General features: G+C 39.0%; 1 protein-coding gene across 1 annotated transcript in view; it reads right to left on the reverse strand.

Moving 5' to 3' along the window:
* Nucleotides 1-24204, reverse strand: part of UMAD1 (UBAP1-MVB12-associated (UMA) domain containing 1) — a 54128-nt gene that overhangs the window by 13625 nt on the left and 16299 nt on the right. The window contains exon 3 of the mRNA XM_081932254.1: nucleotides 561-646. Coding sequence (XP_081788380.1) covers nucleotides 561-646 — 86 coding nt within the window. The remainder of the gene's footprint in view (nucleotides 1-560; nucleotides 647-24204) is intronic.

Below are 24204 nucleotides of genomic sequence, written 5' to 3' on the forward strand. Positions count from 1 at the left end.
ATCTTGCCATTATATTTGACTTGATATCACTATAGTTAACCAATCATAATACCACTGAATAATTAATATATCAGTGTTTTCTTTCTCTTTCCATTTATATTACATTTTTAAGCTTTTAATTGTTACCTGTAGTAATATTTTAAAGCACTATAAATGATAGTAATAGCAATACATGCACAATTTTAAAATAAATCTCGCAATACTATTAATAACATCACTTATTACATTCATACAATAGCAGTGCAACACTTCACATTACAGGCAGCATTCTAGTTCAGTTGCCAAATATTGGCTGGAGCTGCCTGTTGATTCTCTAATTCTGAGTGGTTTATGACAGAAACATTATATTTAAAACTGTAACTAAATACAGAAGCAAATGTTGCTATTCAGCAATCCTTATAATCAGTTATTGGGCTGCAAATATCTAGAATACAGCAAAAAAATATTTTTCAGTGCTTCTTTGCTGCCATATTTATGGTTGTTTATAATTTTGCAAACCAGACCTGTTAGCACTAATTCAATCTCATATATTTCAAAACAGCAGATAAGGGATTTCTGACCTGTGAAGTAGGATCAAACTGAGGTCCCGTCACACATAGTGGAGGTTTATTTTCAGAATTCTTTCTTTCTTCATTAATTGTATTGCCTAGAAGATACAATGCAAGAAATATGTATGTGCAGTATCACTCATTAATACAATTTTCTTTACACATTAATTTATAAACCTTTTTTTCCATATCTTCCCACCAATTCTTAGTCACTGGCATATTCTAAAAAAACCAACAACCCATAGCTTAAGTAATGGAAGGTAAACCAGTTTCACTGAACTTTTACCCCTCACAAACTTATCTATAATGCATATGCACATTTTAATCATAATAATCATAAAATGTTTCCCTATTTTCTTTAAAAAAAAGAATTATAAAGACCAAACATATTATTCAAAAAATATGGTAATATACTTTAATGGTTCAATGGAAGATCACAAAAGTTAACTAAATGAATCAAACTGTTCCAAAATATTAAGAAATGTCCTGACAGGATAGATCAAGCAATTTTACATTTCACAGTAAGGAATGTATTTCTGAAGAATTTAAAAATCTCTCAACCTCTATCAGATACATGCAAGCAAATAAATAAAATATATTGTTATGGAGAAGAAGCAACAGCACTACTGCTACCATTTTCGCGCCAGAAATAGTTTTGCTATATCCTGCATTTCTTTTAGGCCTGGTGTTTATACCTTGTGAGTTTAGAGCTGAGACTGTTAGGTGTTAATGTAATTGATATTCCTGCTTCGATAATCTCTAGCTCCTAATGTCATTCATATAATCAGGAAGGGAGAACTGCTGCAGCTTACAATTCTTTTTTTCCTCTCAGCTTGTTGCTTATTGAAGTAGCAATCTATCCGTTTCAAAAAAAAACTTTATTAGCCTTTACAGGTGGTCTGCAACTTAAAATTGTAATTAAACCCTGAATTTTGATCATAAGTAATGCCAGTCATTAAATTGGTCATCACATGACCAACCCAATTTTGTGACTTTTTTTCTGGCAATCATTGTTCACAATGGGTGTGTTTTCCCACAAAAATATAAATTGTGATTGTGTGACACTGCAAATGGTCATAAATGTGGGTCAGTTCATGAGTGCTCAAACTGTGATCACATGACCACATGTAAGGAAGGAAGAGTACTAGAATTTTGAATTCAGGTTGTAACTAGCTTCTTTAAGATCTACTGTAATTTCAAACAATCACCAAGTGAGGATTATCTATATGTACTACATGCTTTGAGGGTAAAATCTACCACATTTCTTGTGATTTACAATGTTCAATTTCAGCAATTCAGTCTGCAGAAATATTGCGAGTTCAGACATCAGTTTTTAATATTTGATTAACTGAATAGTTGATCATGTTCAGCCAACAATATATTTGCCTTTTATCTCATGGTTGATCACATTAAGTGGGGAGCTTCTAAATTCCTTCCTACAAGAAATATTATTCACAGATATATCATAAAATGCATCTGTGGGCTGATGATACAAGGTTCTGTTTCTCTTTTTCACTGGCTTGGGTGCAATTGTTGAGTTATTGCCTCCATGCAGTAAATGGACTAGCTAAAAACCCAAACACTGAAGATCAATCAGATAAGGAAAGGTTCTACCAGTGAATGGCAAATGCCCACACCAGTGGAATTCAACCTACTGTGGATAGTACTGTATTCCCATAAAGGATCATACTTACAGCTTGGAGGTACTCCTTTATTCATTGTTGATTTTTCAGGCACAAATGGCCTCTGTGGCATAAAGCAGCTTCATTAGCTAAGGCTGATACACCAACTATAGTTACAATTGGATAATGATTCCCTCCTACTATGATCCACGCTTTGGTTAACTCTTCTTGAAGCTATGTTATATGTTCCCTTGACCATTTAAAAATTTCAGTTGGTAGAAAATGCCCCAGTGAAACATACTGACTAGGAAGAGACAATACAAATACATCATGCCAATTCTATAACCTTCACTGACTGCCAATTGGTTTCCAGCCACATATTTAAACTAGTTTGGGATCACACTATCTAACAGAACATTTCTTCCCATATATTTGTATTGTTCCCATATATTTATACCATAATATTTTTGGAGGGCATGATCCAGGCAATGTGGTAAATGAAAGGTACGTGAAAGGAGGTTTTTCAGTAGTAAATCCTTGTTTATGGATGCTCTCACCAGCAAGATAAATCTGTTGACAGATTTATTGTTCTTTCTGGTACTAAGCATTCCTATTCTCTTAAGACATTTAAACAAAACATTAATGTTGCTATAATTTATAGTTCACATTACTATTTTACTATCTTTTACTATTTTGTTTTTTAATAGTCTTTTACTTAATATTTTAATATATATTTTAATCAAGGATTTAAATTACTTGTTTTGTTTGAATTTAAACTTTGTTGTTTTTAAAACAGTAAGAACTATACAAATGTTTTAAATCAGAGGTGGGGAACTATAGCCCTTTTATGACTTGTGGACTTCAACCCCCAGAATGCCTGAGCCAGCATGGAAGTTAAAGTCTACAACTCATATAAGGGCCATAATTCCCCCATAGCTGTTTTAAATAAATAAAACATGTAAGTGGAATAACATGATTCATTAAATATTTCTTGAATACTAGGCCATGTGAATGAAATAACCATCTTATTAAGAAACTGTTTTTCAATTTAAAATCTTAATGTATGTCCAAAAATATTTTATTGTCACAATTATGTATCAGATAGGGAAGTGCAGTTCTTTGGATTCATTTCTTAAAAGTGTGGGTGAAGAGACATAGAACTTGTTTGCTTTTTCTTAAAAGTCACAGTTTTTCCTCGGCTCATGAGCCAGTACATGTTTCATCTTTAATTCGTACAAAAATTATTTTTGGCATGATAAAAGTAAAACAGATTAACATCTTCAAAGGATGGAGTGCACAGGATGTTCTCTGAACTGTCACAATGATCCTTCTGAAGGAAAACAAAAGCTTATGCCTATCTAATAAATGCAGTCAGTACTGATTTTATTGGACATTTCTGCCTTAATTGGAAGTCAAATCAACTTTTTTAAAAAATGACGTATCCGTTCTCTCAATACAGCCCAGATGAAACCAAAAAGTATCTAAAATATTACCTTTTATACCTTCTCTAACCTGCCCTCTCAGGACCCGAAATGTCCATATATTTCTACAAAAATTACTTGAAAAAATGTGGGGATATACTCAGCTTCTACCCAGATCATCTCTAGTAAATTCTACAACTTTCTATTCCAGGCTTAAGAAAAGTATTACGTTATTACAGTATTGCACATGGTAGCAAATATTAAAATTGAATATATTTTCACAGAAAATTTACAAAGATGGTATATGTTCAGGCTACTTTGCTTTATTATTTATTGCTACTGTGCAATACATGTAATTTAAGGCTTTTATGGACAATAGGAAGGCTTTCAAAAATAAACATAAAATACTACTTGTATGCATTGCTTAAGTATTATTTAAATCAAGAACATTATACTTTAAAAAAAATAGAATGATTGTGTTTCTACTTTGATTCTGACCTCCAAAGTATGTGAAGTATGTGTCCAAAATATGTGATATATATAGGATATAATCACTTTTCCTCAATTTTATGACTGATTTTCTGGAACAGTTTCTGGCCTTGTTCATGTTCAATAAGGCTATAATAAAAAATATCCATGAATATTGAAATATCTTTCACATGCTGTTAGGAAACAGGTCAACTTAGAAATATTAGAAATCCTCATAAGCAATCTTTTAAAGAAAAATCTATTAGTGCGATAAACATAGTTCATTAGATTTAGTAAACCCACTGTCAGCATTGGGCAATGGAAATACTTGAGTAGCAGCAAGTTGTGGAAAAATATAATCTATAGTGGGAAGAATGCACCTCTTTTTTACATAGTTGATTGAAAGAACTAGTCTACAGATTTGTGAAATGAGTCACTTTTCTTCCCCAAATGGTAGTTCTCTGTGCGCTGCAGGAGAATCCAAGCGAGGGTTTAACGTCTGTCTATTTGCCCATAGTCTGAGTTGAAAAGACTTTGGTCACACCTCCCTCGCTCGACTGACTCCAGTTCTCAATGAAGCGTGGACTAGAAGACTTGTAACGATGTGGAGATCGGTTGCATGTGGATGCTGGACCCAGGCCCATCGGGTGGGATTGGATTCTCTTGCAGCGCACAGAGAACTATAGTTCAGGTAAGACCAGCGAGGGTGATGGTTGCAGCTCTACAAATTTCCTCGACCAACAACTGCGTAGCCCAAGCAGCGGTCGTGACTGCGCTACAAGTTGAATGAGCCATTATGCAGCATGTTACTGGCCTGGCTTGGTGTTCATAAGCCATAGCAATGCAGGCTTTCAACCATCGACCAATTGTGGATGGAGTCACTTTCTTGCTCATGGATGCGGGCTGGAAGGAAACAAGGAGTGATTCAGTGTGCTGGATGGACGCAGTCCTTTTGGTATATCTACAAATCGTTCTTCTGACATCTAATTTATGCCATCATTTTTTGGTAGCATGGCTGGCTCCTGAGCAGAAATTCGGTAAAATGACTGGGCCTATGAAAGCAGGAGTTCACTTTAGGAATAAAGGAGGGATCTAGTCTCAGAATGACCCTGTCTGGATGAATGATACACAGGTCCTCGCGTAAGGACAGCGCTGCCAGCTCAGAAATCCTCCTGGCTGAGGTAACTGCCACTAGGAAGACCACTTTGAGGGTCAGGAGTCTGAGACTTGTTGTTTTTATGGGTTCAAATGGCACAGAAATGAGGGCCTGCAAAACAATGAAAAGGCCCCATGCAGGTACCGATGTAGCACTGGTGGTCTCAGATTTGCTGCTCCCTTTAGGAAACTGTGCATCATTGGCTGTTGAGAAAGGGGGTGGTTGTCGCCGCTCGTCAGAATTGTGGACAAAGTGGCCACCAGTCTCCGGAGACTATTGGGGGAGAGACCCCTATCCAATCCCTGTTGTAAGAAATTCAGGATCTCAGGTATTGACGCTGAAAGAGGATCGATAATACCCTTGGAGCACCATGTGCAGAATGCGACCCAGGTAGCATTGTAAATTAGTGGACGCCCGTCTCAAAGCTTGAATGGTCTGGATAACTGGTCCAGAGAAGCTACCCCTTCTAAGAATGTCCTTCTCAAGTGCCACACGGTTAACTGGAGCCACCCTGGATCCGGGTGGACCATTACTCCTTGGCTGAGAGATCTTGTCCTGGAGTATCTTCCAAGGTTGCGACGTAGATAGGCTGCAAGTCTGTGAACAAGAGACATCTGGGCCAGTGGGGAGCGATTAGGAGAACCTCCGCCCCTCCACGAGTACCTTTCTGATCACCCTTGGGATGAGGGGAAGAGGAGGAAATGTGTAAAGGAGGCCCCCAGGCCATGGTCTGCAGAAGCTGTCGACTCACTCTGCTCCTGGTGTTTGGAATCTGGAGAAAAATCTTGGGAGATGAGAATTCTTTTGTTGTGCAAATAGGTCCACTGTTGGTTGGCTGAACCTCTCGGATAGATAATGGGTGCAACCACCATTCCAAGTGGTCCACGGTAGCCCTGCTCAGCTAGTCCGCCTGGACATTGGCTGTGCCATTCCACTTAAATGGAGAGGACATTGGCCTCCGCCCAAAAGCCTAGCCTTTCCACCTCCTGCATCATGGCCCTGGAGTGGGTGCCCCCTTGATAGTTCACATGTGCCTTGATGACAATATTGTCTGTCAGCAGGAGCACATGGCAACCGGCTATTATCCCCTGGAATCGACACAGGGCCATATGTGCTACCCTGAGCTCCAGCCAGTTGATGCTGTTCATCAACTCCTGCTCCTGTGTTATCTGAGTTTGGAGATGAGCACCCCAGCTGAATAGACTTGCTTTGGAGGTCACTGTCACGCGGCTGGGTTCTTTGAAGAGGCATGGATGAGAAAGTCCACCAGAGAAGTGGTCACAGAGAAATGACCAACATACTCTTGGAGGCACTCACACTTTGAAGTTGGAGTTGCTTCTTCCTGATCTTTGTTATGGTAACAGGAACCATTGCAATGGTAAGGCGTGCAATCGCGTTCATGGTACAACTGAAATGCAAGAAATCATTTTTCCCAACAGACGGGAGAGAAGGATCAGTGGTAGTGATTGCTGTGACCAGATTGAGGCCACTAGTCCCCATATGCTGGAACGTCGATCCTGGGAGAACGAGACTGTGCACAAAGTTGTGTCTATTACTGCCCCCAAGTGAAGAAGACTGGTACCGGGGATCAGATGACTCTTTTCTATGTTCACAGAGAATCCAAGTGCTTGCAAAGTTTGCATCATGATGCACAGGTCCTGCTGCACTTGAAGGGGGGGGGGAATGGCGACTGGATGTCATCCAGGTAACATTGCATGCGCATTGGGCATGATCTGAGGTGCTCTGCGATTGCTGCCAGTATCTTGGTGAAGATCCTGAGGGCTGATGACAGGACACATGGCAGGGCCCTGTACTGGTTGTGGTGCCCTGCATAACAAAACCTCAGGAACCTTCTGTGGGATGGACAGATGGGGACATGTAGGTAGGCCTCCTTGAGATCTAGGGATGTTAGGAGATCTCCCTCCCTCCTGAATGGGTTGTAGGGACTGCATTTTGTAGGGACTGCATTAGTGTTTGTATGCCATATGGACTTTGAGCCATTTGAGATCTAGGATGGCTCTCCACCCCCACCCCCCTCCACGCTCTTTGGATCAAAGAAGAGTATCAATTAAAAACCTGACCTGCCGGGACCGACTCAGTCGCCTTGATATCTAATAGGTTTCCATGAGTTTCCTTTTTAAAGGGCATCTTGGACTGAGCAGCTAATGAAGAGACACAAATTCTAGAGTGAGGCCCAGCCTCACTGTTTGCAGAATCCATGCATTTGTGGTGGTGTTTTCCCACTGACTGGTGAAGAACTGCAAATGACCACCAATGGGCAGGTTGTGTTGGAAGTCAGTTTGCTCTACAGAAAGGTCTGTTGCCAGACCCTCAGAAAGGCCTTTTAGCGTAGGGCTGTTATCTGCCCTGTCCCTGAAAGAGCACCTGAGTTGAGACCAGGCGATTCTCTAAGAACAAGGTTGCTGAAACTGGGAGGCAGGGAATCAAGAATCACCAGAACGAAAGGGCTGTCTGTGGCTATAAGGTGAGGGCCTATGGTCTGCCCGTAGGTAGCTATATGGCATGACTTTCTTTTTTTCCTTAGTCTCAACTAGGATAGGATCTAGGGACTCCCCAAAGAGGAGGCATCAGGCCTAGCATTTTCCCCCGCTGCTCGACGTTCGGCCATTATTAGGAACAGGTCAAGCAATTGGTTTTAGTACCTAGGACTCATCACCTCCACAGGGAAAGTACTTGACAGCAGCACCAGAAATATATTGGCCTAACCCTCAGTGTGTGACTGAGTTCTCAGATGGTGACTCTGGGATGAAGACTCTGCTGTGCGCTCTGTTGTCTTTGTGAGGAGGCATGGAACACTCTGTGTCTGCTGTGCAGTGTAAATCTACGATGGTGAGAGAAGGAAAGAAGGAGCAAAGGCAACGGAGCACTGTGTGCTGTCGGCGATCTGCTGGGCACTCTGTTGCCTTGCGAGAAGGCTCAGGTTGCTATGTATCCTGTCGCTAACTTTTGCCATGGTCTACGGGCATGCTCAAGCAATGACAGCCCTGCCGATGGCTCCAAAATGGTGGCAGTTTCAAAATGGTGGTGGTTTCAAGAGTGGCTTACATTACTTTCTATCTTTACTCTTCCAGGATGGGTCTCGATATTGGCTTTTCTTTCTCTTAATTCATTTATTAGGATGACATGCTAAAATCAAACACAACTTGGTATCACAAAAAATATTCTAGTTAGAGTTCAAGCTAATAGACTATACCCAATTTAATTAGAAGTCTGGAATCTGTGTGAATTAAACTGGGTTAGGTTTCATCATTTGAATTCAGTATTTTGGAATGGCCAAGTCAAAATTAGAACCTGTCTCCAAGAAGTGAGACGCTTATGACAGAAAACTTTCAAAAAATTATTTAGTAGAAAAGATTGCCAAGCTGTTTCTTCAGCTCTGACAGGAATATACAGTAATATAAATCCTTCCATTTCCCACTATCCTGCAGAGCTGAAGAAGTTTCTTGGATGAGACGCGAAACATCTTCAAAGAAAAACAAGAAGCCCAGTTGCATCCAGAATAAGCACCTTTGGGACAATACTAATCTGAAACCAAAAACCTCTAAAAGAATAAGGTCAATTAGACATGTTAAAGAAGTTTCAAATGTCTTACATGGCCCATATAACAAGGTTAATATCTGCCCCCTTTTAACAATTCTATGAAAAGTCCCAAAGATCTTTAATAATATTTTTTTATTTCTTTGTTTCACAAAGAAATAGTAATAGAATGGTAACTTTTACTTCACTTTTTAATACCATATAAAATTGGTTTGATTTGATCAGTATTGCCTCTCTTAAGGAAGCTAAAATTGCACTCAGTGACTACTACATTATTTCATTAATATATGTTTCAGTTTAATATATTGCCAAGTATATTTGAAATTATAATCTCCAAAAAACTTTAAAACATTAATTTTAACTTTTAAACTCTTATTTAGTATCACTAATTTCAGAAAAAATATTTTGTTTGTAAAATGCTTAAGCTAAATTAGGGACATTGGACCATAATATCAACTTCTCATGTGCTTCATAATCAAATCATAATTGCTTACCTCTTAATAAACAAACATAAAAAAGAAAGATCCTGGTTCAAAATTCCTAGATCCTAATAGCTGCCACGATTTCAAAGGTGTTACACATTTGCTTTCCAACAGAGTTAAAATGGTTTATTTATTGAATGTATATTCCACATTTATTTTTTATGACAACTCAAGGTGGTAAACATATCTTACATTCCTTCTTCCCTCTATTTTGCCCACTGTGAGGTGGGTTAGGCTGAGAAAGTGACTGATTCAAAGTCACTCAGATGGCTTTTATGGCTAAGGCTGGACTAGAGCACAATAAGTCTCTTCAGAGACCTTTATCAGAAAAAATACAGATGTTAAGATAAAAGTTCAATAATAGTTAATACAATAGCAGAGTTGGAAGAGACCTTGGAGGTCTTCTAGTCCAACCCCCTGCCTAGGCAGGAAACCCTATACCATTTCAGACAAATGGCTTTCCAACATCTTCTTAAAGACTTCCAGTGTTGGGGCATTCACAACTTCTGGAGGCAAGCTGTTCCACTGATTAATTGTTCTAACTGTCAAGAAATTTCTCCTCAGTTCTAAATTGCTTCTCTCCTTGATTAGTTTCCACCCATTCCTTCTTGTTCTACCCTCAGGTGCCTTGGAGAATAGTTTGATTCCCTCTTCTTTGTGGCAACCCCTGAGATATTGGAACACTGGTGTCATGTCTCCCTTAGTCCTTCTTTTCACTAAACTAGACATACCCAGTTCCTGCAACCGTTCTTCATATGTTTTAGTCTCCAGTCTCCTAATCATCTTTGTTGCTCTTCTCTGCACTCTTTCTAGGGTCTCCACATTTTTTCTACATTGTGGCGACTATCATGACGATAGTTGATTAAATCTGGTTGATTACAATTACCAGAGATATGCTAGTCTAGATATAATAGCCCAAAATCAGAAAGAGTCTAGTAACATCTTTTCTGGCTAACAAAAGTTATTAAATGGAAATGAGCTTCCAGGCTAATAGACATGGTCTAATTATCTGCTATCTTGAAGTTTTGTGGCTGATATCTTTAGCAATATCAGGATACCAAATAATTAAACCATGGCCTGTTAGCCTGGAAATACATCACCACTGGATTGATACTGGCAGGAAAGTCTTCACTGATATAAAATATTATTAAAACTATGACTTTTAATAAAATTTGTTAGTTGGAAAAGGTACATCTAAATTTCTTCTAATTTTGGGCATCCTCACAAAGTAATCACAATTTGACCTAAGATCTTTTAGGTTCTTTATTCTGCCATTAACATTTTCTCATTTAATTTATTTATCTTTATAATATAGCTAATGAAATTAACATTGGACTTCCCTTTAAAACATATATTAATCTCTATTAATATTTATGTAAATAAACTTAATCTTATCCCAAAGTCTTACAACTTGCAATCAAAATATGGGCGTGAAAATTCACCAGTAAGTGGTACAATAGTTAAGTGAGGCATCATTTGATTATCCCCAATTTTATGACTGTTTCTTCCTGCAGCTTCACACTGTTCTGTTAGAGCTTCTTGGACAGCTGGGACATTTGTATTGCGCTGTTGTGATTTCTTGGGGTTTGATGCTTTTGTACTATGCTACCACAGCTGAGGAGTCCAAAGTGCCCATGGCTTCCTTCCAACTATAACTCAGAGACCTGTTGCCGTCCCAAAGTTATAGCATACCAAGAAGTTCCTGCAAGATGGCAAGCAGCTGCAAATTCACATGGTTCTGCAGCGACTTTGTGCCCCCCCCCCCCCAGGCAAGATGAAGGGTGGCCAAAAGTGCAAAGGGTGGGAAGATAGCCGGTATGAGGAGCTGGAGGCAGTCCCTTACATTACCAAGGCTCAGAGATGGAGGGGACCAAGCCTGGAATCACTTGGATTGGCCAGATTGCCAGCTTTCTCGCTAACTCCCAATATTGCTATCTAATAAAAAGAATATTCAAATCGTTCTGAATATAACAGCCTCAATTAAAATTTTGCTGCTGTCAATGCTTGATACAATTCATCTGTGTGGTGTCTAGCATAAAACAACAATAAATACTTAACCATCTGTTTCAACTGTTTAAAGTTGGAATCTCTAACCCTCTTTTTTGCTGAAGCAAAAGAAAAAAGGAATCCATTAATAAATGCCTATAAACTTGTCCCATAAAATTAACGTCTTAGTTGAACCCAACTGATTTTTTAAAAAGAATAAATCTACTTGTCCAGAAAAAAAAATTATCTTAGACTTGGAGTCTAATGACAGAACTATTCATGTACCATCTAAAGTTAACTAATTGATAATAATTTCCAAAACCAGAATAAGTATAAATTGAAATTGCAAGAGAACCTATAAAGGAGTCCATAATGTGATATAGCATAGGAAAAGAAATAAAAATCTAAATTGATGTAGTCTAAAACAGTTTTGATGTCTACATGAACAAAATATACTACCTGTGCTTTTGATTTTACAAAATGTCAATTTGCTTCATTTGAATTCCAATATATATGCTTGCAATATCTTCCAATTCTGAAAAAAGCAAGATGTGTTTTTCATTTGAATACAAATGAAAATCTTAAATTTCATTATAAATGGCCATACATATAAGGTACTGAAACATGCAGAATTTTGCAAAATATTTATGAAATATTTTAGAACAACTTAATAAGACTTGGGTGAACCTATGTTAAATATCAAGAAATAAAATATCCTTTATTATCACAATATTCATACTCCATCAATTAAGATTGCTAATATTATAGCTGTGCCATTTGTTTGTTTGAATAACCACTCATAACATTATTCAATCCTTTGAAAAAGATGGAATATCTGAAAAAGATATATTCTATATATCTATATAGAAATCTATGTTTCTTGTATCATAATGAGATCAGGCTATAATTCTTTTTCAATCTATCGTAAATTTAACATTTTTTTAAAAAAAAAAATCTAAGTCTGTTATATTCCAAACAGCTGCCACACACGTGCTCATGGCTGTCATGGAAAACTGTAACTGAGAACTGTGCAGGTCTTGATTAAAAAAACAAAATGTTAATGTGAGTAGCTAAACAGGGTGCAGCTGCTCTGTTTCAATGAACAGCCATCTCTTCTCCATTCAGCTGTGAAGAATGGCACAGACTATAAATTGTTCTCTGTTGATAGGTTCTGTGCTATGAACAAACTAAACTACTTTCAATTCTCAAAACCATATATTTCTATTTGACATCCATCCATCCCATCCCATCCCACCATCCCACCATCCCACCATCCATAAAATGCTATGCTTTGATTATTTACAGCTTGCAGTTTTAGCTATAGACTACATACATACAGAGCGCAAAATATTGATCTTTTGTAAAATCAGAACACAGTCAAAATGAAGTTAATAAAATAAAAATACTATGTACCAGTATATATGACACTACACCAGACAGTCATTAAGATAAAATTTTAACTTCATGCATTGAATAAAAAAAAAACACATTAAATTTTCTAATAAACTAGAGCATTTAACATAACTTGATTGACTGAAAAAATGCTAATTTTCCTAAAGGTATAAAAGTAATATAAAACCCCAAAACTGAAGACAATTATGCTTGAAATGAAAGCCACTGTGCTGTAGTGATTATGATGCTGGAGTGGGCCTAGGAGACCCAAGGGCTTTTTGACTTTTTTTTATTTACCACCAGGGATAAAATCTTATTTCTGAACGGTTTTTGCTACCGTGGACATAAACAATTGTTGAACTATCCTTGTTCTAATAAACAGCCAGTTTAATGTAGTAAAGAATAGAAATGGGGAGATTGTGAATACCAGTGCCTTCTTAGACACGAAGTCAGCTGGGTAAATTTAGGCCAATCATTCTTATCACTAAAGGAAAAAAATGTAGAAAAATTAAAACATTATTTTTTAGTTTTTAGGGATTATTATGTTTATACTAAGATACCTAATTATTATTCTTACTATGAAACTTATTCATGGAAGATTTATCATATAAAAATGGTTTCTTTATCTTTTTAACATTTTCTTTATTGTCCTAACATAACACTTTTGATTAACTCTAATTTTTGTGGCATCATGTTTAAATATTTTAGTCTACTCATCATCATATATTTAATCCTTAATCGGACTAAGCAAATGAAACAATCCCTCTATAGAAACACTGGCTGGAATTCAGAAAACTTCATTAAGCGCATTCGAATCCTGGATGTGGTTTGTGAGATTTTTAAAAAAAGAATTTTTCTTTAAATAGTAAAGTCCACATGTCACTCCAAAATATTTTTTAAAACAGTGTGTGTGTGTGTTCCAACATAACTTTAAAAAGCTTCGAGCAATTTCAACCAAACTTGGTACACAGAGAATTACTCTCTGAAAAAAAATACTGTAGGGGTAAGACAACCCTAACACCCCTCAGTGTGTGTGTTCTATTAAGAATACAGCCTGTTGTGTCTTAAAATGGCTTCTGCCTTAAAATCAGGTGTGAAATCCTCCTGAATCAGCCTGATTCAGCCAAACCAGTAGGGACAATTGTCCTTAATTCTGCAAACTGGTAGTAAAATAAAAGCTTCCAAGAATCACGTAGCTCAGTTGTGAGCTGCCTGATTGTCGAAAGCTTTTTTCCCTCTTTTTAAAGCATTTTTTTCCTGCTGGTTCAGGCGAACCGGGAGGGAAAATATGCTTTAAAAAGCAAAAAAAAAAAAAAGAGCTTCTGATAATCATGCGGCTCACAGTTGAGCCACATGATCATTGGAATCTTCCTTTTTTCACTCTTTAAAGTACTTTTTTCCTGCCTATTCACCTGAGCTGGCAGGGAAAAAATGCTTTAAAGTGAAAAAAAGTTGACCACACCCATCCAGTCACATGAGCCCCCCACAAGCCACGCCCACAAAAAATTAATTTCACCATTGCTTAAAATGGCTTCTATTGTACAGCACAGTGAAGTTGCCATGGTAATGGCTTCACAATACTCAACAAGGGGGCTCCCTCTGGTAAGGGAGAAAATCCAATATTAGAAATTATATTTTTGATGGTACAGGGAAAACATTTTTAATTAATTTAGCTGTCGACGAAATCAGGGCTCAGGGAGAAGTTGCTCTTGCCATCACCTCTTCAGGAACTGTGGTGATATTAATGGAAGGAGGGAGGACAGCCCATTTACGTTGCCACTTGACATCGCCATTCCTGTTTAATACAGGATTGGGATAAATAAATACCCAGGCAACGCTGGGTTATCAGCTAGTAGGTTGATAAAAAAATTATGCAGAAATACTGTTTGAGGATATAAGACCAAAAATCCTTTGGAAATATAGAAGTACAAATGGTATATATTTATTATTATTTTAAAAATAAATCAGAATATGAACATGTTCCTGTTTATATACTGTATATTCTCAAATTTTCCATCAAAGAAAGAGCATACATGGAAAAAGAGATGAGCTCAAACGTAAATCCAACAAGCAACTAGAATATCTGCAAATAGCAGCATAAACTCAGAGTTTTTAGTGACTAATTGCTCTCGGTTCAAGAATAGTGCATGCACAGAAAAACACTGAAGAAATTAAAAGAAACTCTTTTCCAGTCTTTGTTACAGTTACTTGCTTGCTAATTCACAAAATACACTAACTTCAACCAAACATGTGCATATCACTGTTTCTACAGAAGTAATTTAGGTGAGATGAAAATTGCCCCCCAAATCAGAAAAGAGCCCATGGAAAATAGAAGAACAGAGAAGAGTAGGAAGAAACAGCAATCTCTAACAAATACATTTACCGCAATTTTCGCCCTATAAAACGCTCCGGAATATAAGACGCACCCAATTTTAAAGGAGGAAAATCTAGAAAAAAAAGATTCTGAACCAAATACTACTATAGTAAAATATTTTATATCAACTGTACAAAGTTAACAGCAGTTTAAGAACAATTTTATGTCAACCATGTAACACAGGGGTGTCCAAACTTTTTTCAAAGAGGGCCAGATTGGATGAAGTGAACATGCTGGAGGGCCGAACATTTTTCTGAACATTCTTTGAACAATAACAATTAAATGCAAATGAATTATTTTATGCCAAGTTAATTGCAAATGGCATACTTTTCATTTCATAACATTAAGATCAACTGACAGCTGAGTTTTCACAATGTATCCATCTTTTCCCTGAAGACTCGTGTTTAGTACATTCAGATGCTTTCTTTCCTCTTTCCCTCTTACTTGTCTATCCTTCCTTCCACCCTCCCTTCCTCCTTCCCTTCCTTCCTGCCTCCCTTCCAGTTCCCTCCTTCCTCTTTCCTCCTGCCTGCCTGCCTTCTTTCCCTCCTGCTTATCTATGCTTCCTTCCTTCCTTGCACCTCCCTCCCTTCTGTCTGCCTGCCTTCTTTCCTCTTTCCTCTTTCCCTATCCTCCTATCCTTCCTTTCTCCCTCCCTCCTTCCCTGCCTCCCTTCCAGTTCCATCCTTCCCTCCTTCCTTCTGCCTCCTTCCTGCCTGCTTGCCTTCTTTCCTCTTTCCCTCCAGCGTGTCTGCTTTTCTTTCCTTCCTTCCACCTCCCTTCTGCCCTCCTGCTTTCTTTCCTCTTTCCCTCTTACCTGTCTATACTTCCTTCCACCCTCCCTTCCTCCTTCCCTTCCTTCCTGCCTCCCTTCCAGTTCCCTCCTTCCTCTTTCCTCCTGCCTGCCTGCCTTCTTTCCCTCCTGCTTATCTATGCTTCCTTCCTTCCTTGCACCTCCCTCCCTTCTGCCTGCCTGCCTTCTTTCCTCTTTCCCTATCCTCCTATCCTTCCTTTCTCCCTCCCTCCTTCGATCTCAGGAGCGAAAGCCTTTGAATCAAGTTTGATTGTGTCCCATCTAGCGTTCTCCACCCCCGGATCCGGAGAGATTTGGGGGTGGGGGTGGAGAACGCTAGATGGGACACAATCAAACTTGATTCAAAGGCTTCGATCTCAGGAGCGAAAGTCTTTGAATCAAGTTTGATTGTGTCCCATCTAGCGTTCTCCACCCCCGGATCCAGAGAGATTTGGGGGTGGGGGTGGAGAACGCTAGATGGGACACAATCAAACTTGATTCAAAGGCTTCGATCTCAGGAGCGAAAGCCTTTGAATCAAGTTTGATTGTGTCCCATCTAGCGTTCTCCACCCCCACCCCCAAATCTCTCTGGATCCGGGGGTGGAGAACGCTAGATGGGACACAATCAAACTTGATTCAAAGACTTTCGCTCCTGAGATCGAAGTCTTTGAATCAAGTTTGATTGTGTCCCATCTAGCGTTCTCCACCCCCGGATCCAGAGAGATTTGGGGGTGGGGGTGGAGAACGCTAGATGGGACACAATCAAACTTGATTCAAAGGCTTCGATCTCAGGAGCGAAAGCCTTTGAATCAAGTTTGATTGTGTCCCATCTAGCGTTCTCCACCCCCACCCCCAAATCTCTCCGGATCCGGAGAGATTTGGGGGTTGGGGTGGAGAACGCTAGATGGGACACAATCAAACTTGATTCAAAGGCTTTGGCTCCTGAGATCGGTGCGCTGCCATCCAAAATGCTATTACTACGATCTCTGCCGCCTGGAACTGCCCGAGAAGCGGCAGGTAAAGCGGGCGCTGCAGCGATCATGGTACCAGCATTTTGGATGGCAGCGCACCGGTCTCAGGAGCCAAAGCCTTGAGGCACCTTTTGTTTTCAGGAGGAGGGCAGCTTAAAGCAGCGCCCCAGCAATGTGAGGAGCCGCTGCCACCGCCACCACCGGTAAAAAAGTGTGTCTTATAAGTAAAAAAGTGTGTCTTATAAGGCGAAAAATACGGTATGTAAAGGGAACTGAAGGTCTTTGCAGAGTGCTTCAAGGAGTGGAATAGTCTTTGAGATATTAAACTTTAAGAGCCAAAATAAAATAACATTTTGTACTAGTTAACTCTCTTATTTGAAGGGTATATATATATATATATATTTGGGGTTTGGTTACAGAGAAAATTCTTTCCATAGTGACAAACATTGCTTCAGATCTAGTTATATATTTATGGAATTCATAATCCATCTGAACCTGGGTGATTTTAAAAGTTAGAATAGGATTCTACTTCCTGTTTCTGTGGACGACGGACATGCTGTCCGCTGCTCGTCGTCCTGGTGGGCCCCCCCCATCAAGGGGGGGGGCACAAGATGCCTTGTAGGGGCGGCTTGCCGAGGGGGCGGCTTGCTGGAGCCCCCTGGAGCAGTGGCGGCTACAGGGGGGCTGCCAGCTTTGCCCTAGGTACTGGGAGGCTTTTGGGGGGGTGCTTGCCAAGCGCGCTTTCATCCGGAGGAGATCGGAAGAAAATGCTTCACTTGAAGGCAACAGCAGAAATGCGGTGAGGAGGGAAACCCCCCCCCCCCCGGTCTTTTTTTTATTCTCTTTGAACAACTAAGTAAATGAGGATTAGCAGTATCCTTAAGACTCTTTGATCTTTACGAAGTGTTAAGATTGGAGAGGGGGGCTTTTTCTCCCCCCCCCCTTCTCGGAAAAGCGGCCTTACACGATCTCTCTCACAGAGAGAGAATTGGGGGAAAAAACCCTTTGATATTCACTTCTTTCAAGCAATGGGCTAACGACCTTCTTTAACAATTGCAGAAGAAAGAAAATGAGCTGACCTTAAAAGCTACGAATGGAAACTTTCTAAATGACTGTTCTCTGATCCCTGGGGAAGGCTGAGCCAAAATGGCGTTTCATCCCACGTTTATGTTGTTGTTACAAATAAACTGAAGTCTCTGAAAAACTTTTTGGGCTGGAATTATAAAACCTGGGTGAACCCTAGAGGAATCTCTTTATACAACCCCTTGGATTGGGAAAAATTGAATATAACCAGAGGGGAACTGTATTGAAGATTGATATCCCACACTGGAGTTTGCCTGTCTCGGCGGCGCATCCCTGCAGAGGCCATTTTTTTTTTTTTTTGCTTTGAAATATAACTTTTCCTGAACTTTGAAATGCCTCCAAAAAAGCCTCCACCCAAACCAACTTCGGCTCCATCTTCTGCTGTTTCAAGCCCGGTTCCCCCGCAAACGCAATTAACTTCCTTTTTGCAACCAAAAGCCTCTGAGGGGGAACAGCCGTCTCAAGACACATTCCACCAAATGTTTCAGACACTCTTAAAGGGACAGGACGAAATAAAAAAGCAGTTGGCGGACTTAAAGGAAGAACCCAGACAGAATCAACAACAGACTGTACAAAATAGTCAAAAAATAAATGCTTTGGAGGAGAATGCTGTGGGGGTGGGAGAAGAGATGAAGGCTTTACAAAAAAAAATATTGGGTTTGAGAGCTACATGGAAAAAATGGAATTTGGAAGGATGTCTTTTTTTCTTAGGTTTCAAAATATACCTGAAACAGAGGGTGAAGACTTAAGAGAGACTATGATAACAATGTTAGCAGATTATATTAAAAGAGATAGGCAACAGCTAGGGTGGGATATTGACCTGATATATAGAATTAATTCAGCATATGCCAGAATACACAATGTCCCAAGGGAGGTTCATGTTAAATTCTTCAGAAAAACCACAAGAGATGATATTCTAGGAGTTCAAAGGGGGGAACCTTTAAGATATAAGGACAAAGAAATAACCATTTTGAAACAGATACCAAAAAGAATAAGAGATAAGAGGAAGAAATTCTTCTTTATAACTAAAAAGTTATATGAAAAAAATATCTGGTTCCGGTGGTTAATTCCAGAAGGCCTGTTGATTTTTTGGGAGGGGGCCACAGTGAGAATTAACACAGTGGTGGAAGCAGAAGCCTTCATGGAAAAACATAAGGACCTCCTAGGTCAGTGATGGCGAACCTTTTTTGGCTCGTGTGCCACAAGTGGGGGGAGTGCAGGGGGGTCGAGTGCGGGTGTGCCGCACCCATAATACAACGTGCGACCCCTCCCCAGTGTGCATGCGTGCACAATGCGCCCCCCCATTTTTACATGCTTTTTTCGCCCTCCCCAGGCTCCAGGGGCTTTATAGGAGCCTGGGGAGGGTGAAAAGAGCCTCCCCTGACCCTCCGGAGGCTTCAGGGATCGTCCGGAGGCTTCCCTGAAGCCATCGGAGCGCTTAAAACCACCTTCCGAGCAATCCGGAAGTGACTTCCGGGTTGCTCGGAGGGTCGTTTTAAGCGCTCCGAAGGCATCAGGGAAGCCTCGGACAGTCCCTCGCATGCCCTGACAAATGGCTCTGCGTGCCACTTGTGGCACGTGTGCCATAGGTTCGCCATCACTGTCCTAGGTGAAACAAGAGACGGCGCACAAGACATGAAGAGGGGAGGAGCCTTGGCTCAGCCAACAGACAGGGGAGAGGAGACAGTAATGAAACTTAGGTCACAGAAATGAATTAAAAACATATTGCAATTGCTAATATAATGAAATGTAGAAGTGATATAAAATATGGTTGAAGATGCTAAAGAATTGAGTAAAATAACTGCTAATATAAATGTAACAATGATATTTTGATATATATAAAATATGAAAGAGATGTAAGATTCCGGGGAAGTACCACCTTCCGTATGATGTAGCTGTCAAAAAAATTTTCCCCACATTTATGTACCCTTTCCCCCAAAATACTTGAAAAAAAACCAAAAAAAACTTTTGTTTAAAAAAAATGTTAGAATAAAATGCAATATAAAAATTTAAAAATGCAGGTAGTCCTCAACTTATATTGTAATTGAGCCTGGAATTATGGTCATTAGATGTTGCAGTTGTTAAGCAGATCACCATATGATTGTTACTGATTTTGTGACCTTTATTGTGGAGGTTGTTAAGCAAATGCCTTGGATAAATAAATGCTGTGATTATTAAGTGAATCCATTTTATCCAATGGACTTTTTTGGGGTTGCCAAAAACTGAAAGTAAATCCAGAAACTGGCAAAGACCATTGAAAATGACAATCAACTGTCAGCCACTTCAGGTAGGCCTAAACTTACAATTAACAAACGGAGTCTCAGCACAGGGGTGCTTGTGGATAGCCAAGGCCTGGCACAGATAACAAACAAATTGTTCAGGGTAAGGAACAATTTCAGTGAAAAGGAATCACAGTCTATACAGATTCTCAGTCATCCGAGGTCATGGTTGTCCCAAAGGTGCTTTTTTCAGGAGGCAACTGGACTTTCTTGTTTTTTTCTTTGAAGATATTTCGCTTCTCATCTAAGAAGCTTCTTCAGCTCTGACAGGATTCCATTCCCCACTATCCTGTGCTGAGCTGAAGAAACTTCTTTGGTGAGAAGCAAAACATCTTCCAAAAAGAAAGAAAGAAAGAAAGTCCAGTTGCCTCCTGAAAAAAAGCACCTTGGGATAAGGAGGCTATGAAAGAAGCTAGAGCCTCCCCAGAAATTAAAAGTTCCAGCTGCTCCAGTTGAGTCTCACCTGGGACAGGCAGATAGAGAAGGCAGGGAGCAGGCAGGCCACAGGGATGGAGCAGCCATTGTAGAATCCTAGCCTTTTCTAACACATGGCAAAAGCTACTCTACCAATGGCTTCCCCTCACTTTCCCCACTGTAGCAGTGCTCACTCCAGCCTTTGCCTATGGGGAACCAGTGATTGGGATGGGAGAGAGATAAGTGATGGGGGCCGTTACTGTGTCACTGTGGTTAGTCAGAAGAACTAATGACTGTAGGAGCACTGTAGCAGCCATTATCCGAAACCAGGTTGCAAGTAGTTTTAGGGGGAGGGTCTATTGTAACTTTTACCAGTCATTCAGTGACCAGTTAAATAAGGACTACTGGTACATCAAACTGGCTCTCAAACTATAGGTGGCTATAATAAAATTAGCTCACCTTTATTCATCTTTTTATTATTATAACAGTATTATCAACATTATTTCAATGTTTTACCAAATGTAACTGATGAATATAATAACATAATGCTTCTAAATATGCAGTGTCCTTCTTGGGAAAGGCAGGTTTCTTGTTTCTATTTTGGAGGGACCAATTTTTTTTTTAACAGTGAGATTTCAGATATGGAATGTTGAAAATCACTTAAGCCTGGTTTGACTGAACTAACTCAGGCACTGTGGTTTGTAAACAATTATTTATAATTAGTTTTCATCAAGCCAGCAAATAGTGTTAATATAAATAAACCACAATTAAATGAACAACTTCTTAGCAAGATTTGGGAAGTGCTGCAAAATAGAGAATAATTTTACACATAGCCTTAGCAAGTATTTTTAAAGGTAAAAGTAAAGGTTTCTCCTGTTCAGTCATGTCCAACTCTATGGTGTGGTGTTCATCACTTATTTCTTAGCTGGGGGAATCAGTGTTGTCTGAAGACATTTCTGTGCTAAAGGAATGCTATTACCTTCCCACCGAAGTGGTACCTGTTTACTACCTGCATTTGCATGTTACGAACTGCTAGGTGGACAGGAGCTGCGGTAAGGATAGAGCTAACCCATCATGCAGTGCTCTGGTCTTAAACCTGGACTGTTGGCTTTCCAGCTGATAAGATCAGTGTTTTTAAATATTGAGCCATTTTGTATCTACTTATAATGGAAGAAAAATGGCATTTTGAGTTTATATATTCTTTTTATATGTACAGAATCTTTACATGTGGGCGCCCAGTACATGTAAATAAATACCTGTAGACTAAAATGACTATCAGTGGAAATATAAACTTTCACAACCAAACATAGTTGTGTGAAGTTGTCTACTGATATAATAGTTCATATCAATAAGCTCTATATCATATTTAAAATATTACATGAGGTGAGCAAAGACATAAAAATTTCAATACTTCTTGGCCTTATTATATATGTAAGATAAGGTCCATGTGCAAATTACTCTGAGAAATGTTTCTTTGGTTTTTCACCTAAATACACTTAAAACATTTATCAAGCTCTCCTCAACCAGGGCTTAGCAGTAAATCATAAATTTGCTGACTTTACACAGATAAACTCATTTCCTAAGCTAGGGCTTGGCTGAAATCTTGCAAATACTGTTTGGCTAGGAAAGAATCCTTATTGAAGATGTAAAGGAGGCCAAATGAAACAGCTAATTGCCCTCTGCCAAAATGAGAATATTAAGTACCTCATACATTCATATCTGATCAAATATGCAGCTTTTTCTTTCTCACAATTTAATGGACTGTACAACATCTGTTTTTTGTTTATAGACCATCTTTATTATTTTATAAATAAGGCAGCAATCACACCTAATACTTCTTCCTCCCCCTATTTTTCCCTACAGCAACATCCCTGGGACAAGAGTCAGGTTAAGAGAGAGTGACTGGCCAAACTGACTTTTATGCTTCAAATGGGATTAGAGCTCATGGTTTCTAGCCAGCATCTTAACCATTAGGTTAAACTGGTTCCAGCCTGAGGACACTGGGTCTTTGCTTACCATAATAATTATAATACAATAAAATCGTAGGTCATTAATACAATTCATAATAGAAATAGTGACATGGATTTACATCACACTAAATAATGGATTCTTACATTATCTTAACATAAACCATGACTAAATTAATAGATCATGCTAAGTCAAAATCAAAGATGCCATACTATGGCTTAGTGTAGTATATTAACCACTTTATTTTTTTAACTGCAGGCTTTTTAAGAAAATTATCTATAACAACGATTATTAAAATTCACATGGAGCAGAGGAATCAGGTAATGTAGAATATTTTCAATAGAAACTTATTAATATTATTCTTAATATACATCAATAATATTGCTTCAAGGATAACTTTGAAATTATAAATTTCCAAATTTAATTCGTATGGAACAGAACTTGCAAATATTTCTCTTTTTTGACATAGAAAAGTTCTATAACTATAATTGATAACTTTCACTACATAACTTCTAAATGGTATTTTATTCACTTTCAACTCTTTATTTCCCATATTTTGCTCAAGGATGATAGTATTTCATCTTTTTCAATAGCAACATTTCTGCCAGCCAGTACAACAACAGGAACATCACATTTTCCTTCTACAGTACTACTAGTTTAGAGTGAATGGGTAATGAAGCATGAGAGGAAGGCAGCAGCAATGTATATGGTTTGATAGAAGCCTTCACAGCAGTATGTCTAGCAGCCTACTTGGAAAACTATGAAAAATATTTTACTATGAGGAAATTAATGTTATTGTCATTATCTGGGCTTCAGTGGGAGCTTATGTGTGTTATTCTGTTCTTTATTTTAACAGTTAATAATGCAAAGGTATCTTTAAAAAACATATTGTTAATGCTGTCTAGAGGTGCAAATACAAAGACTAGTAGTCAGACTGATTACTTGATGATTAATGGTGTTTCACATGTGATCTGCTCAGAAACATGGTATTTTACATATTCTGCAACCATATATTTTTTTTGTTGTAAGGTGGAATTGCCAATAAAAAAGTGATACAAAGGATAAGTTGAACATCTTTCATGGATCAGGAAGCTTTACCCACAAGTACCGTTTTTTTTTTTGGAGTATAAGATGCACCTTTTCCCCTCAAATAGAGGCTGAAAATCTAGATGTGTCTTATACATCGAATACAGCATTTTTTGCCTCCCTTCACCAAAATGGCCATGCATACCTTTATGGAGACTTTCAGAGAGCTCCTGGGGGCTGGGGAGGGCAGAAATGAGCAAAAAACAGGCCGTCCGTCCCCCCAGCAGTACTCTATAAGCCTCCATAAGGCTATGTATGCAATTTTTAAAATAAAAAACGGGACCGTTTTCACGAAAAACGGGCCGTTTTTGGGAGGTTTGCAGAGTGCAAACCCCCCCCCTTTGGGAAACCTCTTTAACTGATTGATGAGAATTATATTGATCAAGTGTTGTGCCAGCAGAAACACCTCCCTATCTACTGTATTTCTCTCTATCTCTATTTCTCTCTCTATCCCACTACTTACCTACCTACCTACACACACACACTCTCTCCCTACCTACCTAGTGTATTTTTCTATCTCTCTCTATTTCTCTCTCTATATATATCCCTTTATCTACCTACCTACCTAACTACTCTCTCTCTCTCTCCCTACCTACCTATTGT

Source organism: Natrix helvetica (assembly GCF_964273705.1).
Source record: "Natrix helvetica genome assembly, chromosome: Z".
Classification (NCBI taxonomy): Eukaryota; Metazoa; Chordata; class Lepidosauria; order Squamata; family Natricidae; genus Natrix; species Natrix helvetica.